Raw genomic sequence first — 24257 nt, forward strand, 5'->3', positions numbered from 1 at the left:
AACCCTTCTCTTGAATCTTCTCTATCTTGGACTTTCTCGGGCCATGTGTGAGTTTGTGTAAACGCTCCACGGATTCTTGGGCATCTAGGGCCACCACGTCTGTTTGATTTGACCTTTCAGTATACTCTTTTATCAAGTTCCAAATTTCAAAGTTGAATACCAGGTGGCCATGGAAGATGATGACTCATGATCTTTCTTGCTAAATGAGGTGAGAGAGCAAGGATGATGAAAATAGGTAGCAGTATTCCTGCTCTGATTTGCCATATAAGTAATCAGCTGCTAACATCTGTCGGGCTTTGCAAGTGGCGAGTGGCATGGGCCCTTCCTGGAACCCCACCCACATTCACTGACTAAGGCTTGCTTGTTTTTCAAGGAAGCTTTTGAGACATTTCCTGGCTACTGTCTTCGTGTCCCTTCCCCTGATTGACAGGAATCCTCTCTTTATTTTCACTCTCTCTAGACTCTAGGAAAGGTTTTAAGCACATGTGTCATGCTGGCTTAACTAATCGCACATCAACACCACAGCTTGAACAGGTTCAAAGCAAGGTCCTCCCTTGAAGAGTCACAGAATCTGCTTTCCAGCGCAGAAAGCTGGGGCTGGAGAAACAGCCCAGTGTTTAACAGGCAGGCATGAGTGAGGGCCTGAGTTCAGATCTCTAAAGCACACAGGAATTCAGACATGATAGCGACATAGGAGGTGAAGACAGGAAGTCCCCAGAATCTAGAGAGCCGGCTAGCCTGGCCTGCAGAGAAGGTAACAAGAAACGCTATCTCAAACAAGGTTGAAGGAAAAACTGAAACACAAGGTTGTCCTCTGTCTTACACACTCACTCTCAGAGAGAGAGAGAGAGAGAGAGAGAGAGAGAGAGAGAAGGAAAGGAGGGAGGGAGGGAGGGAGGGAGGTTGGTTAAAAAAAAAATAGAAGAGTAAATAAGGCACCAAGACATTCGTTGAAGGAATAGAATCGTCTTTTCAACAGATGGCTGGGACACTTGACATGGACATGAAAGAATGGAACTGGAACCTTGTTTATAACACATACAAACATTAATTCAGAATGAATCAGCCACATGATATAGGTGCTAAAAATATAAAACTCTTGGAAGGAAGCCCAGGAGTGAGTTTTTAATGACTTGGGTTAAATGGTGGTTCTTTGGATATGACATTAAAAGTAAAGCCAAAGAATAAAAAATAAAAAGATTGTAGGCAGACTTTTCTTTCCTGCCAGCCAGTTCCCAAATAACTACACTGAGACTTATTATTAGTTATAAATGCTTGGCCAATAGCTCAAACTTGTTACTAGCTAACTCTTACATCTTAAATTAACCCATATCTCTTATCTACTCTCTGCCACGTGGTTTGGTACCTTTTCTCAGTACAGCAAGTTCATCATCTCCTCCTCTCCCAGTCTCCTTGAGATTCTGAGACTGCTCCTTTCTTCTCTTACACACTCTCTTTTTGTCCACAAGTCCCACCTAACCCCCTGTCCAGCTATTGGCCAGTCAGCCTCTTTATTAAAACAATCACAGTGACATATATTCACACAATGTAAAGGAACCTTCCACAAAAGATAAATTAGTATATATATATATATATATACACCTGCCATGCATGGTAGCTCAAGTCTTTAATCCCAGCACTCAGGAGGCAGAAGCAGGCATATCTCTGTGAGTTCAAGGCCAGTCTTGTCTACAGTGAGTTTCAGGTCAGCCAAGGCTACCCAGTGAGACCCTGTCTCAAAAAAAATTCTATATTTCAAGAATACCATTAAGAAAGTGAAAACATAACTTACATAAGAAAATATTTAGATAGTCATTTCTCTGACTTGTAAGTATCCAAAGTACATTAAAATTCAATAATAAAATGGCAATCTAGTTACAAATGGACAACACAACTGAAAGACTTCTCTCCACATAAGACGTACATGAAAAGCACATAAAAGCATACAGATTCTCAACATTAGCAGCCGTTTGGGAGACAAAGCAAAAGTGAAACACAACTTCATAAAACCTTCTAGGATGGAAAAAATGAAAAAGACAACGTAAGTACTGGCAAGCATGTAGCGGTGCTGGGGACCCCGGACATTACCGGGGGGATCGTGAATTGGGGAGGCCACTTGGGAAAATCCTGACTAATGCTAAGGTAGGACTGAGGATAGAACTGAGTGGTGGCATGATTTCCTGGCGGCTCAGAATCTCAGGCTCCCTAACACCATGAAAACAAACGAACCAACAAAATTAAAGGGTTACCATTTGGAGTTGGACTTTTTGAATTTTGGAAAACTCTCAAGTGTATTTATTGCAGGTGTGCTAGAGGTAAGTCAAGGAGTCAAGGAAAAAAACATCCTGAGAGGAAGGAGTGCTGGGGCAATCTTTTTTTGTTGTATCAACATCAAAAGAATGCTTTGGGCAGGGAAACCATTCATAAGACATGTTAGAGAAGGTTATGCAGGAAAACAGCGTAAAGAATCAAAAAAATAATTTTACTTATTTGAGGATTTCATAATATATTTTTATCATATTCTTTCCTCTCCCACAGCTCCTCCCAGATCCTCCCTTACCTCCCTATCCACCCAACTTCATGTTGTAGAGACGGTTTTTATTAGGGTTGTCGTTGTTTTCTTTGAAGATAATTCCAGTTGATTGATAAAGTAGCTTTAGAATTCATGTCGGTACAGTTAATTGGCAGGGATTAGCAGACCAGTTCTCTCCCTACAGGTGACAGCCAATACATTTCGTAATAAATCTGTGCTCAGTTTGTGAATGGAGCACATTTTTAGGTACTGTCTCAATCTTTTCGTTTGTTTGGTTTTGGTTTTTGGCTTTAGCAAAGGACAAGAACTACTGGTCTTGCATGCTTCCTTGTGAGTAGGTGTCTCTCCAAGTCTACTTTGGACTTGATGTCAGTTGTGTACAGTCCCAGCCTTGAGTGGGTAATAAGTGTTGGGTTGTTTGAATAATTGTAACGTGGGAGGAATAAAAATGGCAAAGGAAGATTTTTTTTTTAAGATATTCATGATGAATAGAGGTGAATCCTGGCATACCAAAAAAAAAAAAAAAAAAATGGTTCTACCCCTGAGAAGTAAGGAAACTCTCAAGTATAGGTCTAGTATAAGAAGGAATATACTTCAAAGACTCTGACTCAGAACAGGCATCTCAGAGCATCCCCATCAATCATCACTTATCTGGTTGGCTGGGGTATCTTCTGAAAAGGAATTTCAGACGTTTTGCTGGTTTACAGGCGTGCACTGTCTGAGGCAAGCTGCTTAACTCTTCCAGCACAAGATCTGTCATCTCAGGAGGTCACAAACGTGGGGGGGGGGGGTTCTATTTAAGAGGCTAGGCTAGCCAAGCATGGTGACACACACCTTTTATCCCAGCACTTTGAGGGCAGAGGCAGGTGAATCGCTGTGAGTTCCAGGCCAGCCAAGGCTCCACAGCAAGACCCTATCTCAAAAAATAAAACAAACTGAAAAGAGGCTAAGGAATCCCAAGATACTTTGGTCTGCAATGCTCTGGCTCTCCGCAATTACTGAGATTCTAGTCTGTGTCAAATGCTTAACACAGACACAGAGTTTTTCTGGGAACTTTAGTTTATAGCTGCCATTAGCCAAATGTCACATTTTATTCATGCAGAGGCCAAATGCTATTCCATGCCCTCTAGTGTGAGGAAGGCTTCTTCCTAAGGTTTGCCTCCTAAGGAGGAGACAAGAAAGCAGTCTCAGAAGGTAGAAGTAGTTGGCAAAGCAATTAAGGAAAAACTTCCTGGATCATAACAAACCTATTGACCATCACAGTCTAGATCTGGTTTTTCTCTTTTGTGCTCTGTATCTGACATAATATTTACATGTGACATATAACAGAAGTATTATATCTAAAGTTAATTAAGAACTCAGTGTGGTGTAAGGAATAATAGTGGTATATATGAAATTGTGAAAGAATAAATATATTTTTTAGAAGAACTAAAAATAGTAGCTGAAGGAAATGGGTTTTGTTTTTATTCATTTAATCAACCAAAAATGTTATTTATGCATCAGTTTTATATTAGGGTACTGTGTTTTTAGGTGTTTTTTTTTTTAATTGAACAAAATTGTCAAACAATATATTCTAATTATAATTTCCCTTTTCCAACTCCTCCCAGATTCTCCCCACCCACCCAACTCTATGCCTTTTCTTTTTCTCTCCTAGAAAACAAAGTCGGCAACAACAACAAAAATAAACAGAATTTTTTTTGTTGTTGTTTTTTGTTTTTTGTTTTCCGAGACAGGGTTTCTCCTTGTAGCTTTGCGCCTTTCCTGGAACTCACTTGGTAGCCCAGGCTGGCCTCGAACTCACAGAGATCCGCCTGGCTCTGCCTCCCGAGTGCTGGGATTAAAGGTGTGCGCCACCACCGCCCGGCCAGAATTTTTTTTTAAAGGAGAAACACACACACAGAGAGAACAAAACATAAAAACACAATATTGGACAGGACAGCAGTGATGCACACCTTTAATCCCAGTATTTGGGAGGCAGAGCTAGGTGGATCTAGCTCTGTGAGTTCGAGGCCAGCCTGGTCTACAGAGTGAGATCCAGGACAGGCACCAAAACTACACAGAGAAACCCTGTCTCAAAAAACAAAACAAAAAATGGAAACCATAATATACAAACAAAAGACAAGTAAAACAAACAAACAAACAAAAACTCAAACAAAGCCATCTGAGACACGAAGTCTACAAAAACAGCAGAGTTCATTTTGTGCTGGCCATCTACTGCTGAGCATGGGGTCTCCCCTGAAGTGGGATTAATGTCCCAGTAAAAAATACTCGTTTTCCACAGGAGAAAACTAATTTTTCTTTTGCAAGTGGGTTATTAATTGGTGATAACGTCTTGATTAGGGATAAGAGCATCAGCCTACGTCACTAAAGAAAACTAACTCTCCCTCCCACAGCAGATAACAAAGGCCCATAGCTACTTGGGCTAATGGTGGGGTTTTGTCTGAACGTGAGCAGGTCATAACCACACTGTCATAACCACTGTGAGTCGTGAGCACAACCGTCCTATTGGGCCTGGAAAATATTTCCTTGATAGTATCCAGCACCTCTGTCTTTTACAATCTTTCCACCCACTCTTCTGAGAAGATCCCTGGGCCTTGGGTAAAGGGGTGTGATATGTACATCCCATTGAAGGCTGAGCATGGCACAGTGTCTTTTTACCAGTTGAGGAGCTCTTCATTGATTGCCATCCACTGCAAGGAGAAACTTCTCTGATGAGAGCAGCAGGTGGACATTCACAACTCAGAGGCTGCATCCACATGGATGGACAGTTTATTATAATAGAAGAGGCAGAGACAGAAAGAGGGAGATAGAGAGAGGAAGGGAGAGAGGAGAGAGAGAGAGGGCCTGCACACCTTGTGGGAGTGAAGGAAGAGGAGAGAGAGAAAAGGGGCAGAATTTTTCCTTAAAAGGAGACTTTTACATCAGGACACAGGGTGGTGCCAAGGGGCGGGATCAGAATATTAACATTTCTCCATTTTGATTATTATAAAAAGAGGTGAGTTATGAGATCAAGTAGGGGAACAAGGGCGCCGAATTCTTGAGGCTACTGCAAGCTGGAAAAGTGTTGGGGGGTGGGGAGCCAGGAGTCAGGCATGGTGGGAGGTGCGAGTGAAGAAGCATTGTTAGCTGCCATGGTGGAAATCTCTGGCATGGAGATCTCAGGTGTCCGTTCCGTGAGGTTGTGGCAGTGAAGTGAAGGATGGAAGGAGCCATCTCATCTGCCATTTCTCTGGAGGTGGCGGTGCATCCATCCCAGTTGGTGTCCTCAGTTGGGGGTTGGCATCCTCAAAGCTGGTGCCAGCTGGTGCAGGGGCTCACATATCTGGAGAGCCCCTTGGCCCAGGCAGGAGGAGGGAAGCTGCAAAATAGTCTCAAAAATGGATGAGGTCAAAATGGGCTCTGGAGACTATTAATTTTTATCAGACTCGATTTTTTGATGCAGTAGAAGAACTTTCCCCAGGGACCTGTAGGTATCTGTGAGACAGCTGGAGTAGATTTATATCATAGCAAAAGGGTTGAAAATCCATAGAAATTAAGGACTCTTAAGAATGGTCTGTAGTCAATGTTGTATCAGTTTATCAAAGCTGCATTTATCAATATTAAAATTTTGAACGTCTGGAGTTATATCTGAAACCAGTCTATCCTGTACCATGAAGTCTGTGAATGAGGCATAGCTGTCTGTAATTTTAATAGGAAACTTACTAATGAACTGTCAGTAATCTTGAGATTAGGACTGTCAAACCCTACTCGTCAAACATTGTCAAATCTGAGAAGGATAAATTTAAGAAGTGAGACAGTTTTCCAGCTACCCAGGCAGCAATCCCAAGTCTCTCCATGGTCGTTGGGGCGTGGGGGGCAGAATCCCCAAAGGCAGTATTTGTTCAGCTGATAGGCTCAGAAGATCTGACAGATTTTTCTGTGGAGTAGAAATTTGGGAAGATTGACCCACCTGTCTTGGGGGGGGATCAATCCCCACTGATCCAGTAATTCACAGTCTGGACAGGACCTCAGCAGTTTGCTGTGTGGCTGGCCTTGCCATAACTTCCAGGTGAAGGTTCTGTGGCCATCTATCTTCTTAGGAGGTGATACAGGATGCTGCTGTCAGGAGCTGACATGTCTCTTTATCATAAAAACCTTTTATATTAAATGCCATATTTTCAAATCTCTATAGGTGTTTGAGGACTGGAAGAACAAAATCTGTTAGATGTATGTATAACTTTGAGAGCATATATATTACTTAAATCTGAATATACAGGTTTCCCGGTTAGTTACAGCTTAATGAAGTTAGCAATGATGGGGGGGGCGGGGCTAACCTTCAAGTACAGCCAGATTATAATCCTGAATGACTTATATAGAAATAATTATTTCTTAAGTCATACAATATCTCCCTGGTTCTGCATAAAGAAGGTCAAGTGTCTTATCTTGTTGCAGAACCATTTTAATTAATAAATATCAAAGGGCATTAAATGGCAAATCAGTTCTCTATGCCAGGGGTTTTCTTTCCTAACTTAGCCCTCTAGCCTGTCCTGGGAACAGGGAGCACAGAATGGCCTGGTCTCCATAGCTGCTTCAAGCTGCACTGGGGTGCAGGTGTTCAGGACCCAGGCAACGGGGTATTTGTCAGAAGCATGTGCTTGTCTGACCTGGCTGTAGAGGCAGGGGATAATTACATTTGGCTGTGGTCCACATCACATAGACAAGAATCTCTGTTAGCATCCATGGCAGGGAAAGCTCTGTGGTTTCCATAACTGCTGCTTTCTGCCAGCCTGCTGGAATACAGACTAGAGATGGGAGTTAAAATTTATAAATGTATTTGGGGCCTTCAGGCCTGTAGTTTGGGTAACTGGAGACCAGGAAAGAGAAAAAAATGCCATCCTCAGGAATAGACATGTGAAAAAGATTCCTGAACTGAGGCAGGGATGGAACATCTGAAAAGCAGAAGTAGACTCATACCTATAGGTTTTAAATCCTGAGCTTGTGACCCAAATAGTATCAGAATTGTATTAATGTTAAAATCCGAAATTTAAAATCTTAAGCATTAGTGCTGCTACCCTATTCCGGCATAGGAGCGTGCTGTCCCCGCCCACCCAAGTGGCTGTGGAGGAACTAACGCCAGGCCATGACTGAGCTTCTGCCCCACCCATGCTGCCCATAGTAAAGATGGCAGTGAGGTCATAGGACCTGCCAGTTTTGACCTTAGCCAAGATGGTGGCTAGACCATGTGGTTGCCCTTATTTAAGATGGCGGCTCCTGATCACGTGATCACCTCTATCAAACATGGCACCTGACCATGTGTTCATGTGTTTTTTTGTTTTGGTTTTTTTGTTTTGTTTTGTTTTTTGTTTTTGTTTTTTGTTGTTGTTAAGACAAACCGAACAGGGAAGAAACAGACAAAATGGAGCATTTAAAAGTTAGTGAGAAACAAGTTAATGGGCCATCTCTCAAGCTTCAGTAGCGGCAGCAGCAAGAGCAGCCAGTGGGGCGGGAGAAGGAGCCCACGCCAAAGTCCCTCAGGTGGACAGGAGGTCCTGGCAACAGAGTCAACTGACAGAGAGAAAAGATTTGAGTGGTAGAATTACAGACAAGGAAGGGAAGTAGAGGCAAGGGGTGTACATGCCAATAAAGGAGCCTGGCGACAGGTGGGGGACCATGGAGGGGTGGGCGACCCGAGGGAGCTGGGAATGGGTAGGTGCATTTTTCCACAATGAGGTATAACAGTGCAAGACAGCCAAAGGACCATCATCACAGAGGCTGTGGGCCATGGAATTCAGAGGGCACAAGTCGCCTCCATATACCATCGCATCGGGGCAGGGGCCGAGGGGTTGTGAGCCCAAAAGACAGTGAACAAAACCGAACTGACTTCCAGTGTTCCAGAGAGTCAGCGAGACTGTCATCACAACGGTTGTGGAGGGCATAGGCCCGAGGGAGGGGCTTAGAGCCCGAAAGACAAGTGGTACCAGCACCACGAGAGACAGCAAATCCTCAGTTGTGGGGAAATGACCGAAAGGGAGGCTTACTGAAGGGGGACAGGGCTTACCGATTTATACAGGTGTTGGATGAAGTGAGTGTTGAAGGTCCCAGGGCTCCTAGCGTGTCTCAGCCAGCAGGCAGGAGAAATGCACCAGGAGGACCCCTGCCGAGTCACTAGCACCAATGTTATAAATTATTACCCGGCAGGGGGCGAGGGGGGGAGCGGGGGCGGGGGATCCCGCGTGTGTAGGAAAATGTGCTGGGCAGATGCAGCGGTGGACATGGTGGCGACCCTCTCCATGCGGGCATGGCTGTGGGGCAGCGGGTGGACATTCACAACCCAGAAGCTGCATCCACATGGATAGTTTATTATAATAGAGAGATGAAGAGACAGAGAGAGAGAGGACGGGAGGAGGGGGTCAGGGATGCATACCTTGTGGGAGTGGAGGGAGAAAAGGAGCGGAGTTTCCCTTAAAAGGAGACTTTTACGTCAGGACACAGGGGTGGTGCCAAGGGGCGGGATCAGAATATTAACAATTATATTTAAGAGAAGGGAGAACTTCTCACTGTTGAATTCTCTGTATGAGATTCTTCAGGAAGTGTGAAAGAAGAATTTTTAGGAAGTCCATAAGCATTTGGAGAGAGCTTCACCCTGAGAGAAGAGAAAAGGAGAAAGAGGTGGCTGGGGTATTTCTGTCAGCCATAGAGAAGACAGGAGGGAGAGAGCAGCCAGAGGCATCTGGAAGAGTCCACAGCAGGGAGAGAACATAGTAGATTTGGTCCCTGAGAGGAGGGGGGTGGGGAGCAAGAGAAGAGAACCAAGAGAGGGGGCAGGTCAAGAGAGGGGATCATGAGAGGGGGAAGGTCAAAAGAGGGGACCATGGGAGGGGGCAGGTCAAGAGAGGGGACCAAGAGGACCACGAGAACGAAGACAACAGGTGGCTGAAATGGCAGGGTGACATAGGAATGAGAAGCTGAGGGAAGGGAAGTCCATGAGCTGGAGAAGCTTAAGGTGGAGGGCGGGGTGAGAAGAGCTGAGAGGAAGCACAGGTCCTGAGTCTGGACACCAGCATGCACTTGGGTATGCTAATAGGCACCACGCTGAGGCATTTGTCCTTTGGACCAGAGGTTTGCTGGTTAACTTCAATTTTATTTAGAATGCATTCCAGGGGTGAGCTGGGGTGGACAAAGTGAAATCGCCCACGAATTGGCTGTGAGATAAGCTGCTGGTGGTGGTGATGGTGGGGGGGACCCAGGAGGAAACTGCAGGCCGGAAGGCTGTCCGTTCTACCTTCTGTCAGTCATACCTCCTGTGGTAAAAAGCATGGTGGCTTTGGCATCAAGCACGGCTGTAGACAGCAAGTGCCAGGCCAGGAGCAGAAGAGGAGAGAAGGACGGAAGGAAGTTCTCACAGAGCAAGAGTGATCACTAATTGAGAAAATGCCTTTCAGCTGGATTTCATGGAGGCATTTCCTCAACTGAGGTTCCTTCCTCTCTGATGACTCTGGCCTGTGTCAAGTTGATATAAAACCAGCCAGTGTGCTACTCTTAAAAGGGATGGGAAGTCCTGCACTTCGAGGAAGCAGGCTTGGCTAATACATGATCTGTGCTATGGGGCATATACACCTTTGGCTACACGACATAGGTCGGACAGACACTAGATAGGGGAGAGAATGCCTAATGTGTGACTGCAGTTAGGCCGCGTTAGACCGTCTGGCAGGGGTCTAGTTTTGTTTTCCACCCTATTCACAGTCCTCTTTGCTTGAGGCCTACATGTTACCGGAAGTTCTAGGTTTTCTCACGGGCAAAGCTACTTCTAGCATTTTAGAAGATGAGGCCATCTCAGCTTCAAAAGGCCAAGGTCCTCCAGCTAGTGACCAAGGGGCAGAGCCGCTGTCCAGCCACAAAGGATTACCCAGAAGCCTTAGCATCTAATGGCGTTGGCCCTGCTGGTTTTCAGACTTGCTTGTGCCCCACACCTTTCTTCCTCATGGTCCCTTCTGCTGTGATGGTGCTGTCCATCCCAAGCCTATTTAGGAAATAGGTAACTCCTCGTTTTAAAGCACCACAGGCAGAGCAGAGTTCTAAGTCTTGCCCACAGCCAACTGAGGAGATTACCTGGGGTGTGGGAGTTGAGGCTTGCCTTAGTCAGTGTTCTGTTGTGGGGAAGAGACACCATGACCAGGGCATCTAACTGGGGCTGGCTTACAGTTCAGAGGTTTAGTTCATTATCATCATGGTGGGAAGCATGGTAGCACACAGGCAGACATGGTGCTGAAGAAGGAGCTCGGGGTTCTACATCACGATCTGCAAGCAACAGGAAGAGAGAGACTCTGGGTATGGAACGGGCTTTTCAAAACCTCAAAGCCCACCCCCAGTGACACACTTCCTCCGGCATAGCCATACCTCCGAATTTTTTCGAATAGTGCCACTCGATGGTGACCGAGCCCTCAAATCTTTGAGCCAATGGGGCTATTCTCATTTAAACCACCACAATGCTGGAATGGGCTAAGACTTCAACACTGTTGGGACAATGTGAACACACTTTGCACGTGAGAAGATGTGAATCTGAAGGGAGAATTAGGCAGGATGTGCTTCTACCTTTTCACCCAGAGTTCAGAATTATAGATTGGGGAGAGAGTAAAAAGGAGTGCAGGGAAATCAGGCCCACCCCACCACTCCAACGTTCTTCCAACGTTCTCCCTAGATACCGAAACAGAAAGAAACCCGCTAACTACGCCATCGAGCACGTTCTCACAGCTGCCATCCTTGAAAATGCTCGTCCCTTCCTGCCCCTGCCATACAGTGCACATGACTGTAAAAGGCCAGAGCACACGCTGAAGTGAGAAAGTTGGGGATGTCCCTTTGTGAAAGCATTGTCTTGTGTTCGTTTCTCTGCTGTGGATCTTCCGTTGTAGTGGGAAGTTCTGTTGTACAACGGCCACTCTTCCTGTGTATATATACATCACCAAGCACATCACGAAAGTGCTTACTTTTTTATTTGGTACTTATTTTTAAAAAATACATAGTATACATATGATATTGAGAAAAAAAACAAAACTTACTAGTCAGAGGATTCATTTTCTTAATGAAGTAGCCATTTCCCCTCATTTGAAGGGTGACAGGGCAGTGGAAGGATACCTCAGTTGGAGAGAAGACCACTCAGGCAGGCCTACTTAGTTACCCAAAGTATTAGAAGTCTATTTCTTCCTAGTTAAGATAGTCATGGCCTGGTTTCTTCTTTACTAAAGTTGGCCCATTCTATCAACTCTGCCATCTGTGTAGCTCCTCCAGTGAGGCAACCCACTAACCTGTGAATGGAAGAAACCTTCCTCCTCGATCTCTATCCACAATCAGGTGAAGGTTTGCAGCCTGCCATGTAGGCCTGCCTGGCACCAGTGTGAACTTTAGACCAATTTAAAGGTAAGGGCAGTGCTCGGCAAACTGGCATCAAGCACACAGATGCAGATAAAGACTCAGAGCTTACATAACCTATTCAGGAAAAAATGAGGAAGGCCAGGGAGAAGGAGAAGCCAGTTCATCTACAAAGCTCCAGCATGCATTTGCAAAGCTGGTTTTTCTACACCATTAAAGCCAATAAAATGGAGTATCACAGGCTTGATCTTAACAAGAATCTGAGTTAACCATTAAGCAAAAGAATGAAAGGAGGCTTTGCAGTTCTATCAGAATAAAGATACGGTAGGTAATTTCTTTCTGCAAAACAGAAGGAAAAAAGATAATGTATAAAACTAGACAGATCTGTCAACACCAACCACTTCATAGAATCGGGAACTAACCAATTATTAGCAGCAAACTGAGAGAAGCATTTATTCTTGGGAAGCTTCTATCTTCAGGTAAGAAATGTATGCCCATAGAGGCTTATCACTTGCTCAGTCGATAACTTTTAAGTAAGATCAGCTGACTCTGAAAATGCTGGCACACAAAGACTAAATTCCAAGTGATGGCTGAGGGGCTGAAAAGCTCTTGGCTTTATTGAGCATGAGAAGTGATCATGTAATGAATACTCAGGAATGGGGGGGACAACCAGCTGTGCAGCCCTCACTGCAGTCCACTCATGGTGGGCACCAGACTAATGAGGAATTTAGCAAGCAGAGTTTTGCAGTAAAGTTATATAGAAGGATTGAGAAAATCTCTCCACATATCCCCCATGAACATGTTGAAGTGACCTGAGAAATTCCAGAAACAAGTGAAAGTCTAGAAAAACAGGAAAGCAGGCCATTGCCAACCCATATACAGATGGGTTGACATAGACTGAATGCCATGCAGAACTAAAGTACTGAAGCAAATCTCTACCCAAATAATTGGCTGACTACTCTAAATAATTTGTTATGAAAATAGAGATGAGCTGGGTGGTGGTAGTGGCACATGCCTTTAATCCCAGGACTTGGGAGGCAGAGGCGGGCAAATCTCTGAGTTGCAGGCCAGCTTGGTTTATAGAGAGAGTTCCAGGATGGCCAGGGCTATGCAGAGAAGCCCTGTCTCAAAAAAAACAAACAAACAAACAAACAAAAGAAGATTCATGAATCCTCATTATGGAGCTGGAGAGATGGCTCAGTGGTTAAGAGCACTGGCTGCTCTTCCATAGGTCCTAAATTCAATTCCCAGCAACCACAGGGGGGCTCACAACCATCTGTAATGGGATCTGATGCCCTCTTCTGTCATGCAGGCATTCATGCAGACACTCATATACATAAAATACATGAATAAATAAATCTTTTTTTTAAAAAAAAGGAAAATAAGGTATAACCTTTATGAAATCAAGCTAATAAATTAAAGAAGAAGAATTATAGCTAAATGAAGACAGAGTCTGTACCTCATGCAGAAGACAGAATCCATAATCCAGGCAAGTCACTGTCTAGAGTTGCTGCAATTAAAATGGACAAGACATAGAAACAGTAAATTATGAACTACTCCAAAGATCAAAGACGAAGGAAATTGGAACAAATTCTAAAGGGCCATATTTAATAGACAAAGACTTGAATGCAATTATTTTGAATATGTTCAGAGAATTGAAACTGTTTGAGGGATTAAAAAAAATGACTCAACAAATAGGACACCTGGAGAAACGCAAACTCCAAAAAGAGTGGAAATTCTGCCACTGAAAAGTACAATGACCAAAGTGAAGAACTCGTGAGAGCAGGGAGTTATGGTAACGCACAACTGTGATCCTAGAATTTGGTAAGCTGAGGCAGGAGGATTGTAAGTTCAAAACCAGCCTGGGCTATAAAGTGGGACCTGTCTCAAAGGTGGGGGGAAATGGTAAAGGAAAAGGTGGGGGAGGGGGATGGAGTGGGATGGAAGGAAGGGAGCAAAGAATCAAATAACTTGAAAAAATTAATAAAAACAATCTAGTTTGAGGGTGGGGTAAAAAAGAATGGAGACAAATAACAGAGCCAGCAACTCAGGAGAAAAAATGACATTTCCCCACATACATGTAACATGAGCTCCAAAAGAAGAAGGAGGGAGTTGGGCAGTGGTGGCGCACGACTTTAATCCCAGCACTTGGGAGGCAGAGGCAGGTGGATCTCTGTGAGTTCCTGACCAGCCTGATCTACAGAGTGAGATCCAGGACAGGCACCAAAACTACACAGAGAAATCCTGTCTCAAAAAACCAAAAAGATAAAAATAAAAATAAAAAGGAGGAGGAGGAAGGAATAAAGAATACTAACTGAAATATCTTCCAAATTTGATGAAGAACTTTACATTATAGACCCAAGAAGCTCAACTGAAATCAACTTTTAAAGAGAGAAACACCAAAGAACCTGGCATAGTGGTGAGCATTTGTGACCCTGGCACCCAGAGATGTTAAGTTCAAGCCAGCTTGTCCTACACAAGACACCATTTCAAAACAAAAACAAAACATACAGAGAACCTCTTACACACATACATCATAGTCAGTGACATGGCTGAAATCTACTGTCAGCAAGGAAATTTTGAAAAGCAGCAAGAAAGGACTCGTTACATTTAGAGGAATTATAATACGATTGATGATTTTTTTTTTTTAATCAGAAAGTACCTCAGTAACACCAAGAGTTCCATGACCTTATACATGCACAGAAAGGGAGGGGAGGGGAGGGGAGGGGAGAGGGAAAGATGAGAGAGAGAGACTGTTAATGAATGAATAATGAATGAATAACTATGAGGAAGCTAGACTGCTTGGTGAAAGCATTCATCTCCCAAAGACAGTCAATGAAGCCTAGAATGGGTGACTGCTTCTTCAAAAGTAGAAAAGCAAAAGAAAACTTAACATGACAAAGAAACATGATAGCCCCAAAGAATAGAACAGCATTCACACAAAAGCCATTCCAAAGAAATGGAGAGTTATCAATTACCAGAACACAATTCCAAATAACTGCTTTAAGGCAACACAGTAAGCTACAACAGAATAGACTGATGAAGAAATCAGATAATCAATTTAAGAACAAACCAGGAAGTCCAGCAATAAGAAACCCCATGGAAGAGGCCCCATGCCTGAGTCATCAGCCCCCATGCCACCACCACAGCCAGCATGCCTGGCAGTGAAGTCCATGGCATGGGTCAGGCGTGTGTCAGAGCTCCAGTCTCTCCCCCTCTCCCCCTGAGACAGGGTTTCACTATGTAGTCCTGGCTGTCTTGGAACTCACTCTCTAGACCAGACTCACTCTCGAACTCAGAGATCTGCCTTCCTCTGCCTCCTGAGAGCTGGGGATAAAGGAGGAGCTGGCAGCTCCAATCTTAGGAACAAAATGAGAGCAACAGCCATGGTCAAACCATCTGCTTCCCTAAAAGTGAGGAAATAAAAAAATTCAAGAAGGGTCTGCATGAGACATGGAGAAATTTCCTTTATCCTGGTTAAAAGGCCAGGGAGAGGCTTATCCCTGTCAGCACTCTGACAGTCACAGAGACATGGTAATGTAGAAAGAAAAACTTAGAACAGGATTTACTACCACGTTGAGCTTTACTGCTGGTTCTGAGGAATTTAAGCTGTCGAGAATTGCTTGTTCATTATGTATCACGACCATGAAAAATGAGTCTCCATGCCTGTGTCAAGAATCTTTCTTGCCGGGCAGTGGTGGTGCACACCTTTAATCCCAGCACTCGGGAGGCAGAGCCAGGCGGATCTCTGTGAGTTCGAGGCCAGCCTGGACTCCAAAGCGAGTTCCAGGAAAGGCGCAAAGCTACACAGAGAAACCCTGTCTCAAAAAGAAAAAAAGAAAGAAAAAAAAGAATTTTTTTCTCATCCTCCATGTTCTTTTAGTCACCATGAAGTTCCTAAGGAAAAATAACACTTTCTTCAGAACAAATCTTAGTTAACATTCATAACTTTGATAAACGGAATAAAAGCACATCATGTCTGAGTTTTAGTAACGTATCTTCCCAGTTTGGTGGACATGGCACTGTGCTTGCACTGGCACATCTCTAGACGAACCACCAGCTTGTATACGTTGTAATTTATCTTTTGTCCATTGTCTATGGTCTTTCCTTACTAATGTGTGAAGGCTGGGCCTGGAGAAATGGCTCAACAGTTAAGAGTACCAGTTGCTCTCCCAGAGGATCTGGGTTTGATTTCCAGCACCCACATGGCAGCTCACAACTGTCTGTAACTCCAGTTCCAGAGAATCAGACTTTCTCTTAGACATGCACACAGGCAAAACACCCATACACACAAAATAAATTGCATTAAACTTGAAAAAAATAAGTAAAAAAAAAAAGTAAGGGCTTTATAATGTAATTGACATTCATTGTATAGCTACCACAGTTTCCAGATTTGTTACCTTTCCAGCTTTTAAATTAATTACACTTGTGTGTTTACACATGGGTGTGTGTGCCATGGTGTGCATTTAGAGGTGAGAGGGCAGCTTGTGGGAGTGGGTCTTCTTCCACCAACGTTAGACTTGGATACCCTTACTCACTGGGCCATCTCATCTGTCCCCTTTTCATCTTTGTGACATAAAAAAATGCTTATGTAATAAACTTTCTTTTCTCTAATTGTCTCCTTTGCATCTATGCCTCTAACGGCTTTTACACTGAACTCAATACTTACCTGTCCTCCACTTCTCCCACACCATTTCTTTTTAATGAAGCCTCAGGGCCAGCCGTCTTCTCTGCATCCCTAAATTACCTGACATACAATAATACTACAGTGATGTAAAAGCTTTTCACATAAAAAGAGTTGATCCTTGTTGGTGCTGCTCATAACTTGCAATCAATTTTGCTTCTGGAGGGGATGGGTTTTTTTGAGGCAGGATCTCATGTAGCCTAAGCTGGCCTTTCATTCCCTAGGTTGGTGAGGATGATCTTGACCACCAGATCCTCTGCTTTCCACCCCCCAAGTGCTAGGATTACAGGCATGCAATGTACCACCACCATGATGGGCTCAAACTACATAGAGTGGAAAGACTTTTAATCCATGCAAAACAGCTGGGCATGTTGGTGTATCCTTGTGATTACAGTGCTAGGAAGATAGGCAGATCTGTAGAGCTCACTAGGCAGCCAGCCTAGCATGATGGGCTCCAGGCCAATGAGAGGCCTTGTCTTAGAGTAAGGTGGATGGTACTCCTGAGAAGCAATACCTGGGATTGCCCTCTGGCCTCTACACACATACCCACACACATCACACACACACACACACACACACACACACACACACACACACACCCCACACACGGGGCTCTATGTGTCTATATGTATTTATATGTCTTCGTCATTCAGTTACCTTACAGTTGTCCCCATCTTTTAGGTGTCCTAAAACACTGATGGCAAACTTTAAGGGCCACGCTCTCCCAGGGAGTTTCTTTCTGCTGTTTGGACTATGGTGGTCAGTGAAGTACCCACTGAAGTACTTTCATCAAAAGGGCCTAAAGAAGAACAGACTGAGCCAGCAGCAACAGCGTATTGAGATCATTGAAGGTGCAGTCAAGACTTTGTTCGCAGTCATCGGTAAGGACAGAATTTTGTCTGTGGTATCTCCTCTCACACCCAGCACCTTCAACCCATTTTCCTGGATCCTGTGAAATAGACGTCTTCCTAGCAGGGATAACAGGACAAGATCTTAGGTGACTGCAAGTCTGTTTTATTTTGCTACCCAATGTGTATAAAGCTTTAATATCAATAGCTAATGGGCCCTTACATTATATACACTATGAAAAACTACCAAGTAAACCACAGTTTTTGCCCTACAGAAGTTGCAGGAACAGAACAAATACTACGTGGAAAACAGAAAATACAAATAAAAATTGGGAGGGGGTAATTTTTTTTTAAAGCAATGAAAAGCATTAAATAGGATTTAGTTTAAAATAAAAAGAATAGCCCTTTTCTAGATCTCAGAGTTAACAACCACCTCACTGACGTATCTTCCACCCACAAGCAGCAAGCATTTGCCAGGAGGGGTATCCACAGGGAGGTCAACAAGGCAGGCAACAGAAAGGTTGAGAAAGTCCTCAGAGGGCTGTGAGGGATTTGAACCCTGCCTCTTTCTCCCCAAATCCCCCACTGCTGTTCTGCAGCAGCTCCTCAGGGGCCATCAGTGACAACAGCAGCAAGTGTTCCTCCCGGATCCACACCTGCTGAGGGTCCCGAGGGAGCTTATTCTCAGGTGGCCTCTGCCACTTGGCCTCGGCCTACCATCGTCTGGGCATGAAGAAGCGCCAGGAATGCCCTCCTGCAAGCAGAACTTAAACACCTGCCAGATCTAGCCAAGACTTCCTGCAGGCACCACCAGCTCTTTGTGGAGCTCATGAGTAAGAAGACCACACATATGTCTTGATAGTAAGGAAAGCGTCAACACTGACTTTTTTAAAAAAAAAAAAAAAAAAAAAAGAAAAAGAAAAACCGCTAAATTGCACTTGCCATCCTGGCTGGGTGAAAGTGACATCTGTTCAGTACCTCCAGTGCTCCTACCGGATGCCAGCAACTCGGTGTTCTGAGTACTGGGAAACAGTGGGAAGCCCACATAGTCTCCACTTCACAGGGCTTCCATTCTATTATCAGGGGCACTTTTCCTGGATCATTTCACAAACTTCCCGATCCCTTATAGGTGAATGCAAATTTGAATGACTTCCAGGCGTCCCTCAAAATAGTTTAGATACCGAGCATAAAGGCCAATCTGCCTTTTAAACGTGATAGAAAGTGGAAGGGACAAGAGCCATGAGTGATACAGGCTATAATCCCTGCACTTGACAGTCAACAAGATGGCAAATTTGGGGCTAGCCTGGGCTTAACATTGAGATTGTCTCAAAAAGCAAAAACTAAACAAAGCAAAAAGAGAGAGTGACAAGAACCATGAGCTACCTCACTTTTGTCTCTCTAGGCCCCATGGCTGGCAACTGTGAGGCCTTACATTGCTCACCAGTGTTGTAAACCAAGGGCTGAGGAAGGTTCCTCACTCTACGGCAGCCCCAGCACATACCCAGGAGCAGCTTCCCTCTCTCAGGCCTGCACATTGGTCATCGCTGTGGCTTCTAGTCAGTGTCCTTTCAGCCTCATTCTCTCTTGGATTTCTGCATTGCTCACTAATACATAATCCAAAGAACACAGCAGGCTTTCTTTTGGGCCACCAACCAGCTCCCAAACCATGATGCAGAGACTTATTAGTTATGAATGCTCAGCCTTATCTTATGCTCGTTCACTAGTCTTATAACTTAATTTAACCTCTTTCTCTTCATCTATGTTTTGTCTCGGGGCTTTTTGCCTTTCTTTCATTCCGTATGTCCTACTCCGTGTCTGCTGGCTGGTAGCTGCCTGGCTGGCCCCCGGTGTCTCCTTCTCTCCCTCATTCTCTTCTCCCTTCTTAACCCTAGATTTCTCCTCCTACTTATTCTCTCTGCCCAGCAGCCCCACCTATCCCTCTACTGCCTAGCTATTGGCTGTTCAGCTTTTCATTAGACCAATCAGGTGCCTTAGGCAGGCAAGGTGAAACAGCAGCACATCTTCACAGTTAAACAAATATAACCCACCTTTGCCTAGTTAAAGTAATATTCCACCGCAAAAGATCAGTGTCTCGGTCACACTATCATCTAAGGGGAAAGGCTCTATTCTATCTCTGCTGGGGAGCAGATTCCCTGATGACCAGTATGTTCTATTTCTATCGTGGCTTCTACCCTATCCTCAAACCCTGAAGGAACGAACATCCAGGGACAGGTGTTTGCATAGGCTTCTCAGAAACATTTTGTATGGCAATAGTTCTGCAGTCAGTCTGCTGACATGTTGGCCACTGTCATCCATATCTGGACCTGGCTCACATCTTCAGGCGATTTTTGCTATCTCATGTTTGTCTTGTTGAAAGCTTCCCCATTTCCGTTTTCGCTCTTACTTCCTGGCAGGGATGCTGGCAGAGCAGTTTGTTCCAGATGGGCCTCACCTCCACCTCTACCATGAGAATCAATGGACAAAGCTAATGAACTGGCAGCACAGCACCATGTACCTGTTCTTTGGTATCTCAGGACTCATCGACATGCTCACCTACCTTTACTTCAACATTGTGCCCCTGGGGGTAGACAGAGTGGTTTTAGCTATGGCAGTATTCAATGAAGGTAAATTGGATGGAGAAAGGGAAAGACAAATGGATAAGTTGAATTTACCGTAGATCAAAATTTAAAAGAAATGTTAATATATAATGACTTTCTCAGAAAATCAATTCTCAAGACATATTATACGTGCGTGTGGATGTTCACTCATTCATCCAACTTCTTACAAACCAGCACCATAGCTGACCTATGACACCTACTCTGTATTGCTTGTCATGGAATCTGCAGACAGATACATTCTTTTATAGTTTCAAAAGACCTACAAAGTGAACAGTCTGCATGTGTTTGCTGCCAGTTAATATCATGTAAACTGGCTTCCTGAAATGCTAAAGAATGTTGATTTAAGTATAGGGGGAAAAATTCCAATAATCAGGAAAGGCCAGAGTGAATCTTAAGTAGAAACAAGCAAGTTTCTGATGGCTATCATTGGTTTGCACAGGTTTTCTCTTCTATTACCACGTTCACAACCGACCTCCACTGGACCAGCACATTCACTCACTCCTGCTGTTTGGTTTGTTTGGAGCAAGTATCAGTATCTTACTGGAGGTGATCTTACGGGATAATATTGTGCTGGAACTTTTCCGAACCAGTCTCCTTATTCTTCAGGGAACCTGGTTCTGGCAGGTGATCATCCACATTCAAGCTCCTCATATGGTCTAGGTTGAGAAGCCCCCTCGGAAATGCCCAAGAAAAATGCCCAAGTGACTTGTTGCCTGAAAATACATACAGCAGATAACATGGGGGTAGGAGGTGAGGGTGTGGTGTCTGGTCCAGATGACCTTTTTATCCCCACACCACCCCCTTGACCTGTGTAATTTTTCTCCACTGATAGCTTGCTGGTACACTGATTAGTACTCTGTATTTACTAAAGTACACATATAAAATGCAAGCCCTAAAGTGGAGTTATTTTTAAATCATCCTATAAAACAACCAAACTTAACTTTCCTGTGAACAGGGCTTGTGGTGTGACTCATGCAGGAATTGAGATAGTGTAGAACATACAGAGCCACTCTGTGGGCCATGGAGACAATCGGGTTTCTTCTCAGACAACCAACCAGAAACTTTCTCCTCTGCTCCTACAGATTGGATTTGTCCTGTTCCCCCCCTTTGGAACACCAGAATGGGACCAGAAAGACATGGACAATGTCATGTTTATCACCATGTGCTTCTGCTGGCACTATTTGGTTGCCCTTTGCATCACAGCTATCAACTACTCCCTTGTTTACTGGTACGTTTGAAACAAATTTTGTCAAGTTTTTCCTTTCTAACTGGACTCGAAGTGTTGGTGGTTAACTTCTACTGCTTAATGACTGCCGATTGCATGCTAAGCTCTGCACAAAGCACTCTTTATTTGTAGGGCCGTTACCTATTGACTCCTTGCACTTCCTGTCCCAGGCACCACATGGTGTGACCCCTTTAGCCCTCCTCACTTTACTACTTATTGTTTCATTTTTAACAAATGGGGAAGCAAGGCTCCAAAAGGCTGAGTAATTTGACCAACTACTAAATGGAAAAAAAGCTGAAATTTGGCATGTGTTATTATGGAGACCTGTTACTGTGTAAGCTGCCCCTGACTTCCCCCCTGCCCCAGGTCTTATTTCCCTAGACTCAATGGAGATAAACTTCACCCAGAAGAACCCCAGAGACAAAAAAAAAAAAAAAAAAAAGTTTCCTCCAGCTCTACTTTCTGGTCAGTAAAATAGCTAGATAGCAGCCAGGTGGTGGTGGCACACGCCTTTAATCCCAGCACTCACTCGGGAGGCAGAGCTAGGCGGATCTCTGTGAGTTCGAGGCCAGCCTGGGCTACCAAGTGAGTTCCAGGAAAGGCGCAAAGCTACACAGAGAAACCCTGTCTCGAAAAAAAAAAAAAAAAAAAAAAAAAAAAAAAAAAAAAAAAAAAAAAATTGCTAGATAGCTAGATGGCAAGAGGCCTAAATCCACTAAATCTAGTCTCAAGAGTATTTTGGTTACCATTGAGTCTTTCTCTCTACTGTGAATAGAATCCTAAGAAGGCACATGTGTAGATGTGCTATCACCGTGTTTAATAGACACCTGAAAAAAGGCTCTGCTGTTCTCTTACATCATGGAGTTAGTGAACAGAGGACTTCAATGGCTGATTTAATTAATGGTTCTTCTGTCTACCACAGCTTTCTGAGTCGGGTGAAGAGACATGCAGAAGGAGAAATCATTGGCATTCAGAAGCTCAAGTCTGACCACACTTACCAGTCAGCCCTTTTGAGTGGCTCGGATGAGGAGTGACATCAGACCTTGGGGAAGTGGAGCCCTCACATCCTTTGTGAATAGCTGGAGTGAATGCAGCATGTCCCCTCTACTTTAAGGCTTGCTTTAGTGTGCTCTTAGCGCTCCACATTTGCGTTCCTCATCTAATACAAAGCCAGAGGCTCAGATACAGGAAAATAGATCTCAGGTGTTTTTATGTACCACGCTATTTGGATATTTAAGTATAACTGAACTTACAAAGTCTGTATTAGAGTAATACCATTCATACAGAAAAATGAAGACCTTTCAGTAGCAAGCCTGTTCTTGTAGAGGAATTGCTGTAAGACTCTGAACACCTCCAACAGGACGTGACTGTGTGGATGAAGTGAACTGTGACTCTGACAGGACATTACGTGCTGCTTTGGATAACTTGCCCCTCTTCTCTCAATCACGCAGGTCCTTTCTTCTCAGAAATGTGTCAGGACTTAGGGAATGACAGACAGTGCCTTCAATTCAGAGTCAATTCTAACATGTTTTTTAAATAATAAAGAAACTCATGAGCTTTGGTATTTGAAATGTTAACTTTTCAAACATTTTCTAGTAAGTCATACCAGAGCACTGTATTTTGGCCTTGATTAGAGATAGAATTAGGTGAAAGACAATTTTCTTATATTAAGTAGCTAGTTCATAGTTCATAGCTCAGCTGAGAGCTGAAACTCTGATTCCTCAACATTATCCCATTGAGGGACATTATATAGCAACTCTGTACCCCCTAGATAGAGGGGGGAAATCAGTTTATCGAAGGCCTTCAATTTTAAAATAGCTAAAACCAAAGGGTAAGGATTTAGAATTCTTTTTTTTTTTTTTTTTTTTTTTTGGTTTTTAGAGACAGGGTTTCTCTGTGTAGCTTTGTACCTTTCCTGGAACTTACTTGGTAGCCCAGGCTGGCCTCGAACTCACAGAGATCTGCCTGGCTCTGCCTCCCGAGTGCTGGGATTAAAGGCGTTCGCCACCACCGCCCGGCATGGATTTAGAATTCTTAATATAGACTTGATATTGTGCTGCTGATTCTGGATGTTTTGTGTGGTTTATTTTTTATAACTTTCCTCAACAAGTATTTATTAAACATCCTAACACTGAAATATTTGCAAGGATTAATGAGATGTCCATCAAGGAATTGACAGTATAATGCAAGAGAGAACTCCTGAGGCTATTGTTAGGCAGTGTGATGGGCACTCTTAAGAAGTGCAGGGGCTGGGGCTGAGAAATGGCTCAGAGGTTAAGAGCACTGGCTGTTCTTCCAGAGGACCTGAGTTCAATTCCCAGCAACCACATGGTGGTTCTCAATCATCTGTAATAAAATCTGGTGCCCTCTTCCAGCCTGCAGGGATATATGCAGGCAGAACTCTGTATGCATAATGAATAAAGTACACACACACAAAAAAAAAGTTCAGGGGCAGGCTGGGTGGTGGTGATGGTGGCACATGCCTTTAATCTCAACACTTAGGAGGCAGAGACAGGTGGTCAAGGCCAGCCTGGTCTACAAATTGAGTACCAGGACAACCAGGAGCTACACAGAGAAACCCTGCCTCAAAAAATAAATAAATAAATGAACAAACAAACAAACAGAACAGCAAACAAACAAAAGTACAGGGGCTGGAGAGATGGCTCAGCATTTAAGAGCACTTACTGCTTTTCTAGAGGACCTGAGGACCCAGGATTGGTTTCAAGCACCCACATGGCAGCTCACCACCATCTACAACTCCAGTTCCAGGGGATCTGTTATTCTCTTCTGATCTCCAGGGGCATCAGACACACATGTGGGACATATACATACATGCAGGCAAAACACCCACACACATAAAATTCAAATAAGTAAACCTGAAAAAAAAAAAAGGACTATACACAAACCACAAAGGAAGGAGCAGAGGAGAAATGGCGAGTTGGACCTTTAGAAAAGGTACAGCAGGCATAGAAAATAGTATATACAAAGCCACAATACAACATGG

At 43.9% G+C, this 24257-nt stretch overlaps 1 protein-coding gene across 1 annotated transcript in view; it reads left to right on the plus strand.

The window, feature by feature from the left end:
- Positions 1–22824, plus strand: part of Tmem45b (transmembrane protein 45B) — a 36535-nt gene extending 13711 nt beyond the window's left edge. Inside the window, exons 2-6 of the mRNA XM_028858984.2 lie at positions 17244–17443; positions 19825–20034; positions 20468–20652; positions 21111–21256; positions 22176–22824. Coding sequence (XP_028714817.1) covers positions 17260–17443; positions 19825–20034; positions 20468–20652; positions 21111–21256; positions 22176–22287 — 837 coding nt within the window. The 5' untranslated portion in view covers positions 17244–17259 and the 3' untranslated portion in view covers positions 22288–22824. The remainder of the gene's footprint in view (positions 1–17243; positions 17444–19824; positions 20035–20467; positions 20653–21110; positions 21257–22175) is intronic.
- The last annotated feature ends 1433 nt before the right edge of the window (positions 22825–24257 follow it).

This window comes from Peromyscus leucopus, chromosome 7 (assembly GCF_004664715.2).
Source record: "Peromyscus leucopus breed LL Stock chromosome 7, UCI_PerLeu_2.1, whole genome shotgun sequence".
In the NCBI taxonomy this organism is placed as follows: domain Eukaryota; kingdom Metazoa; phylum Chordata; class Mammalia; order Rodentia; family Cricetidae; genus Peromyscus; species Peromyscus leucopus.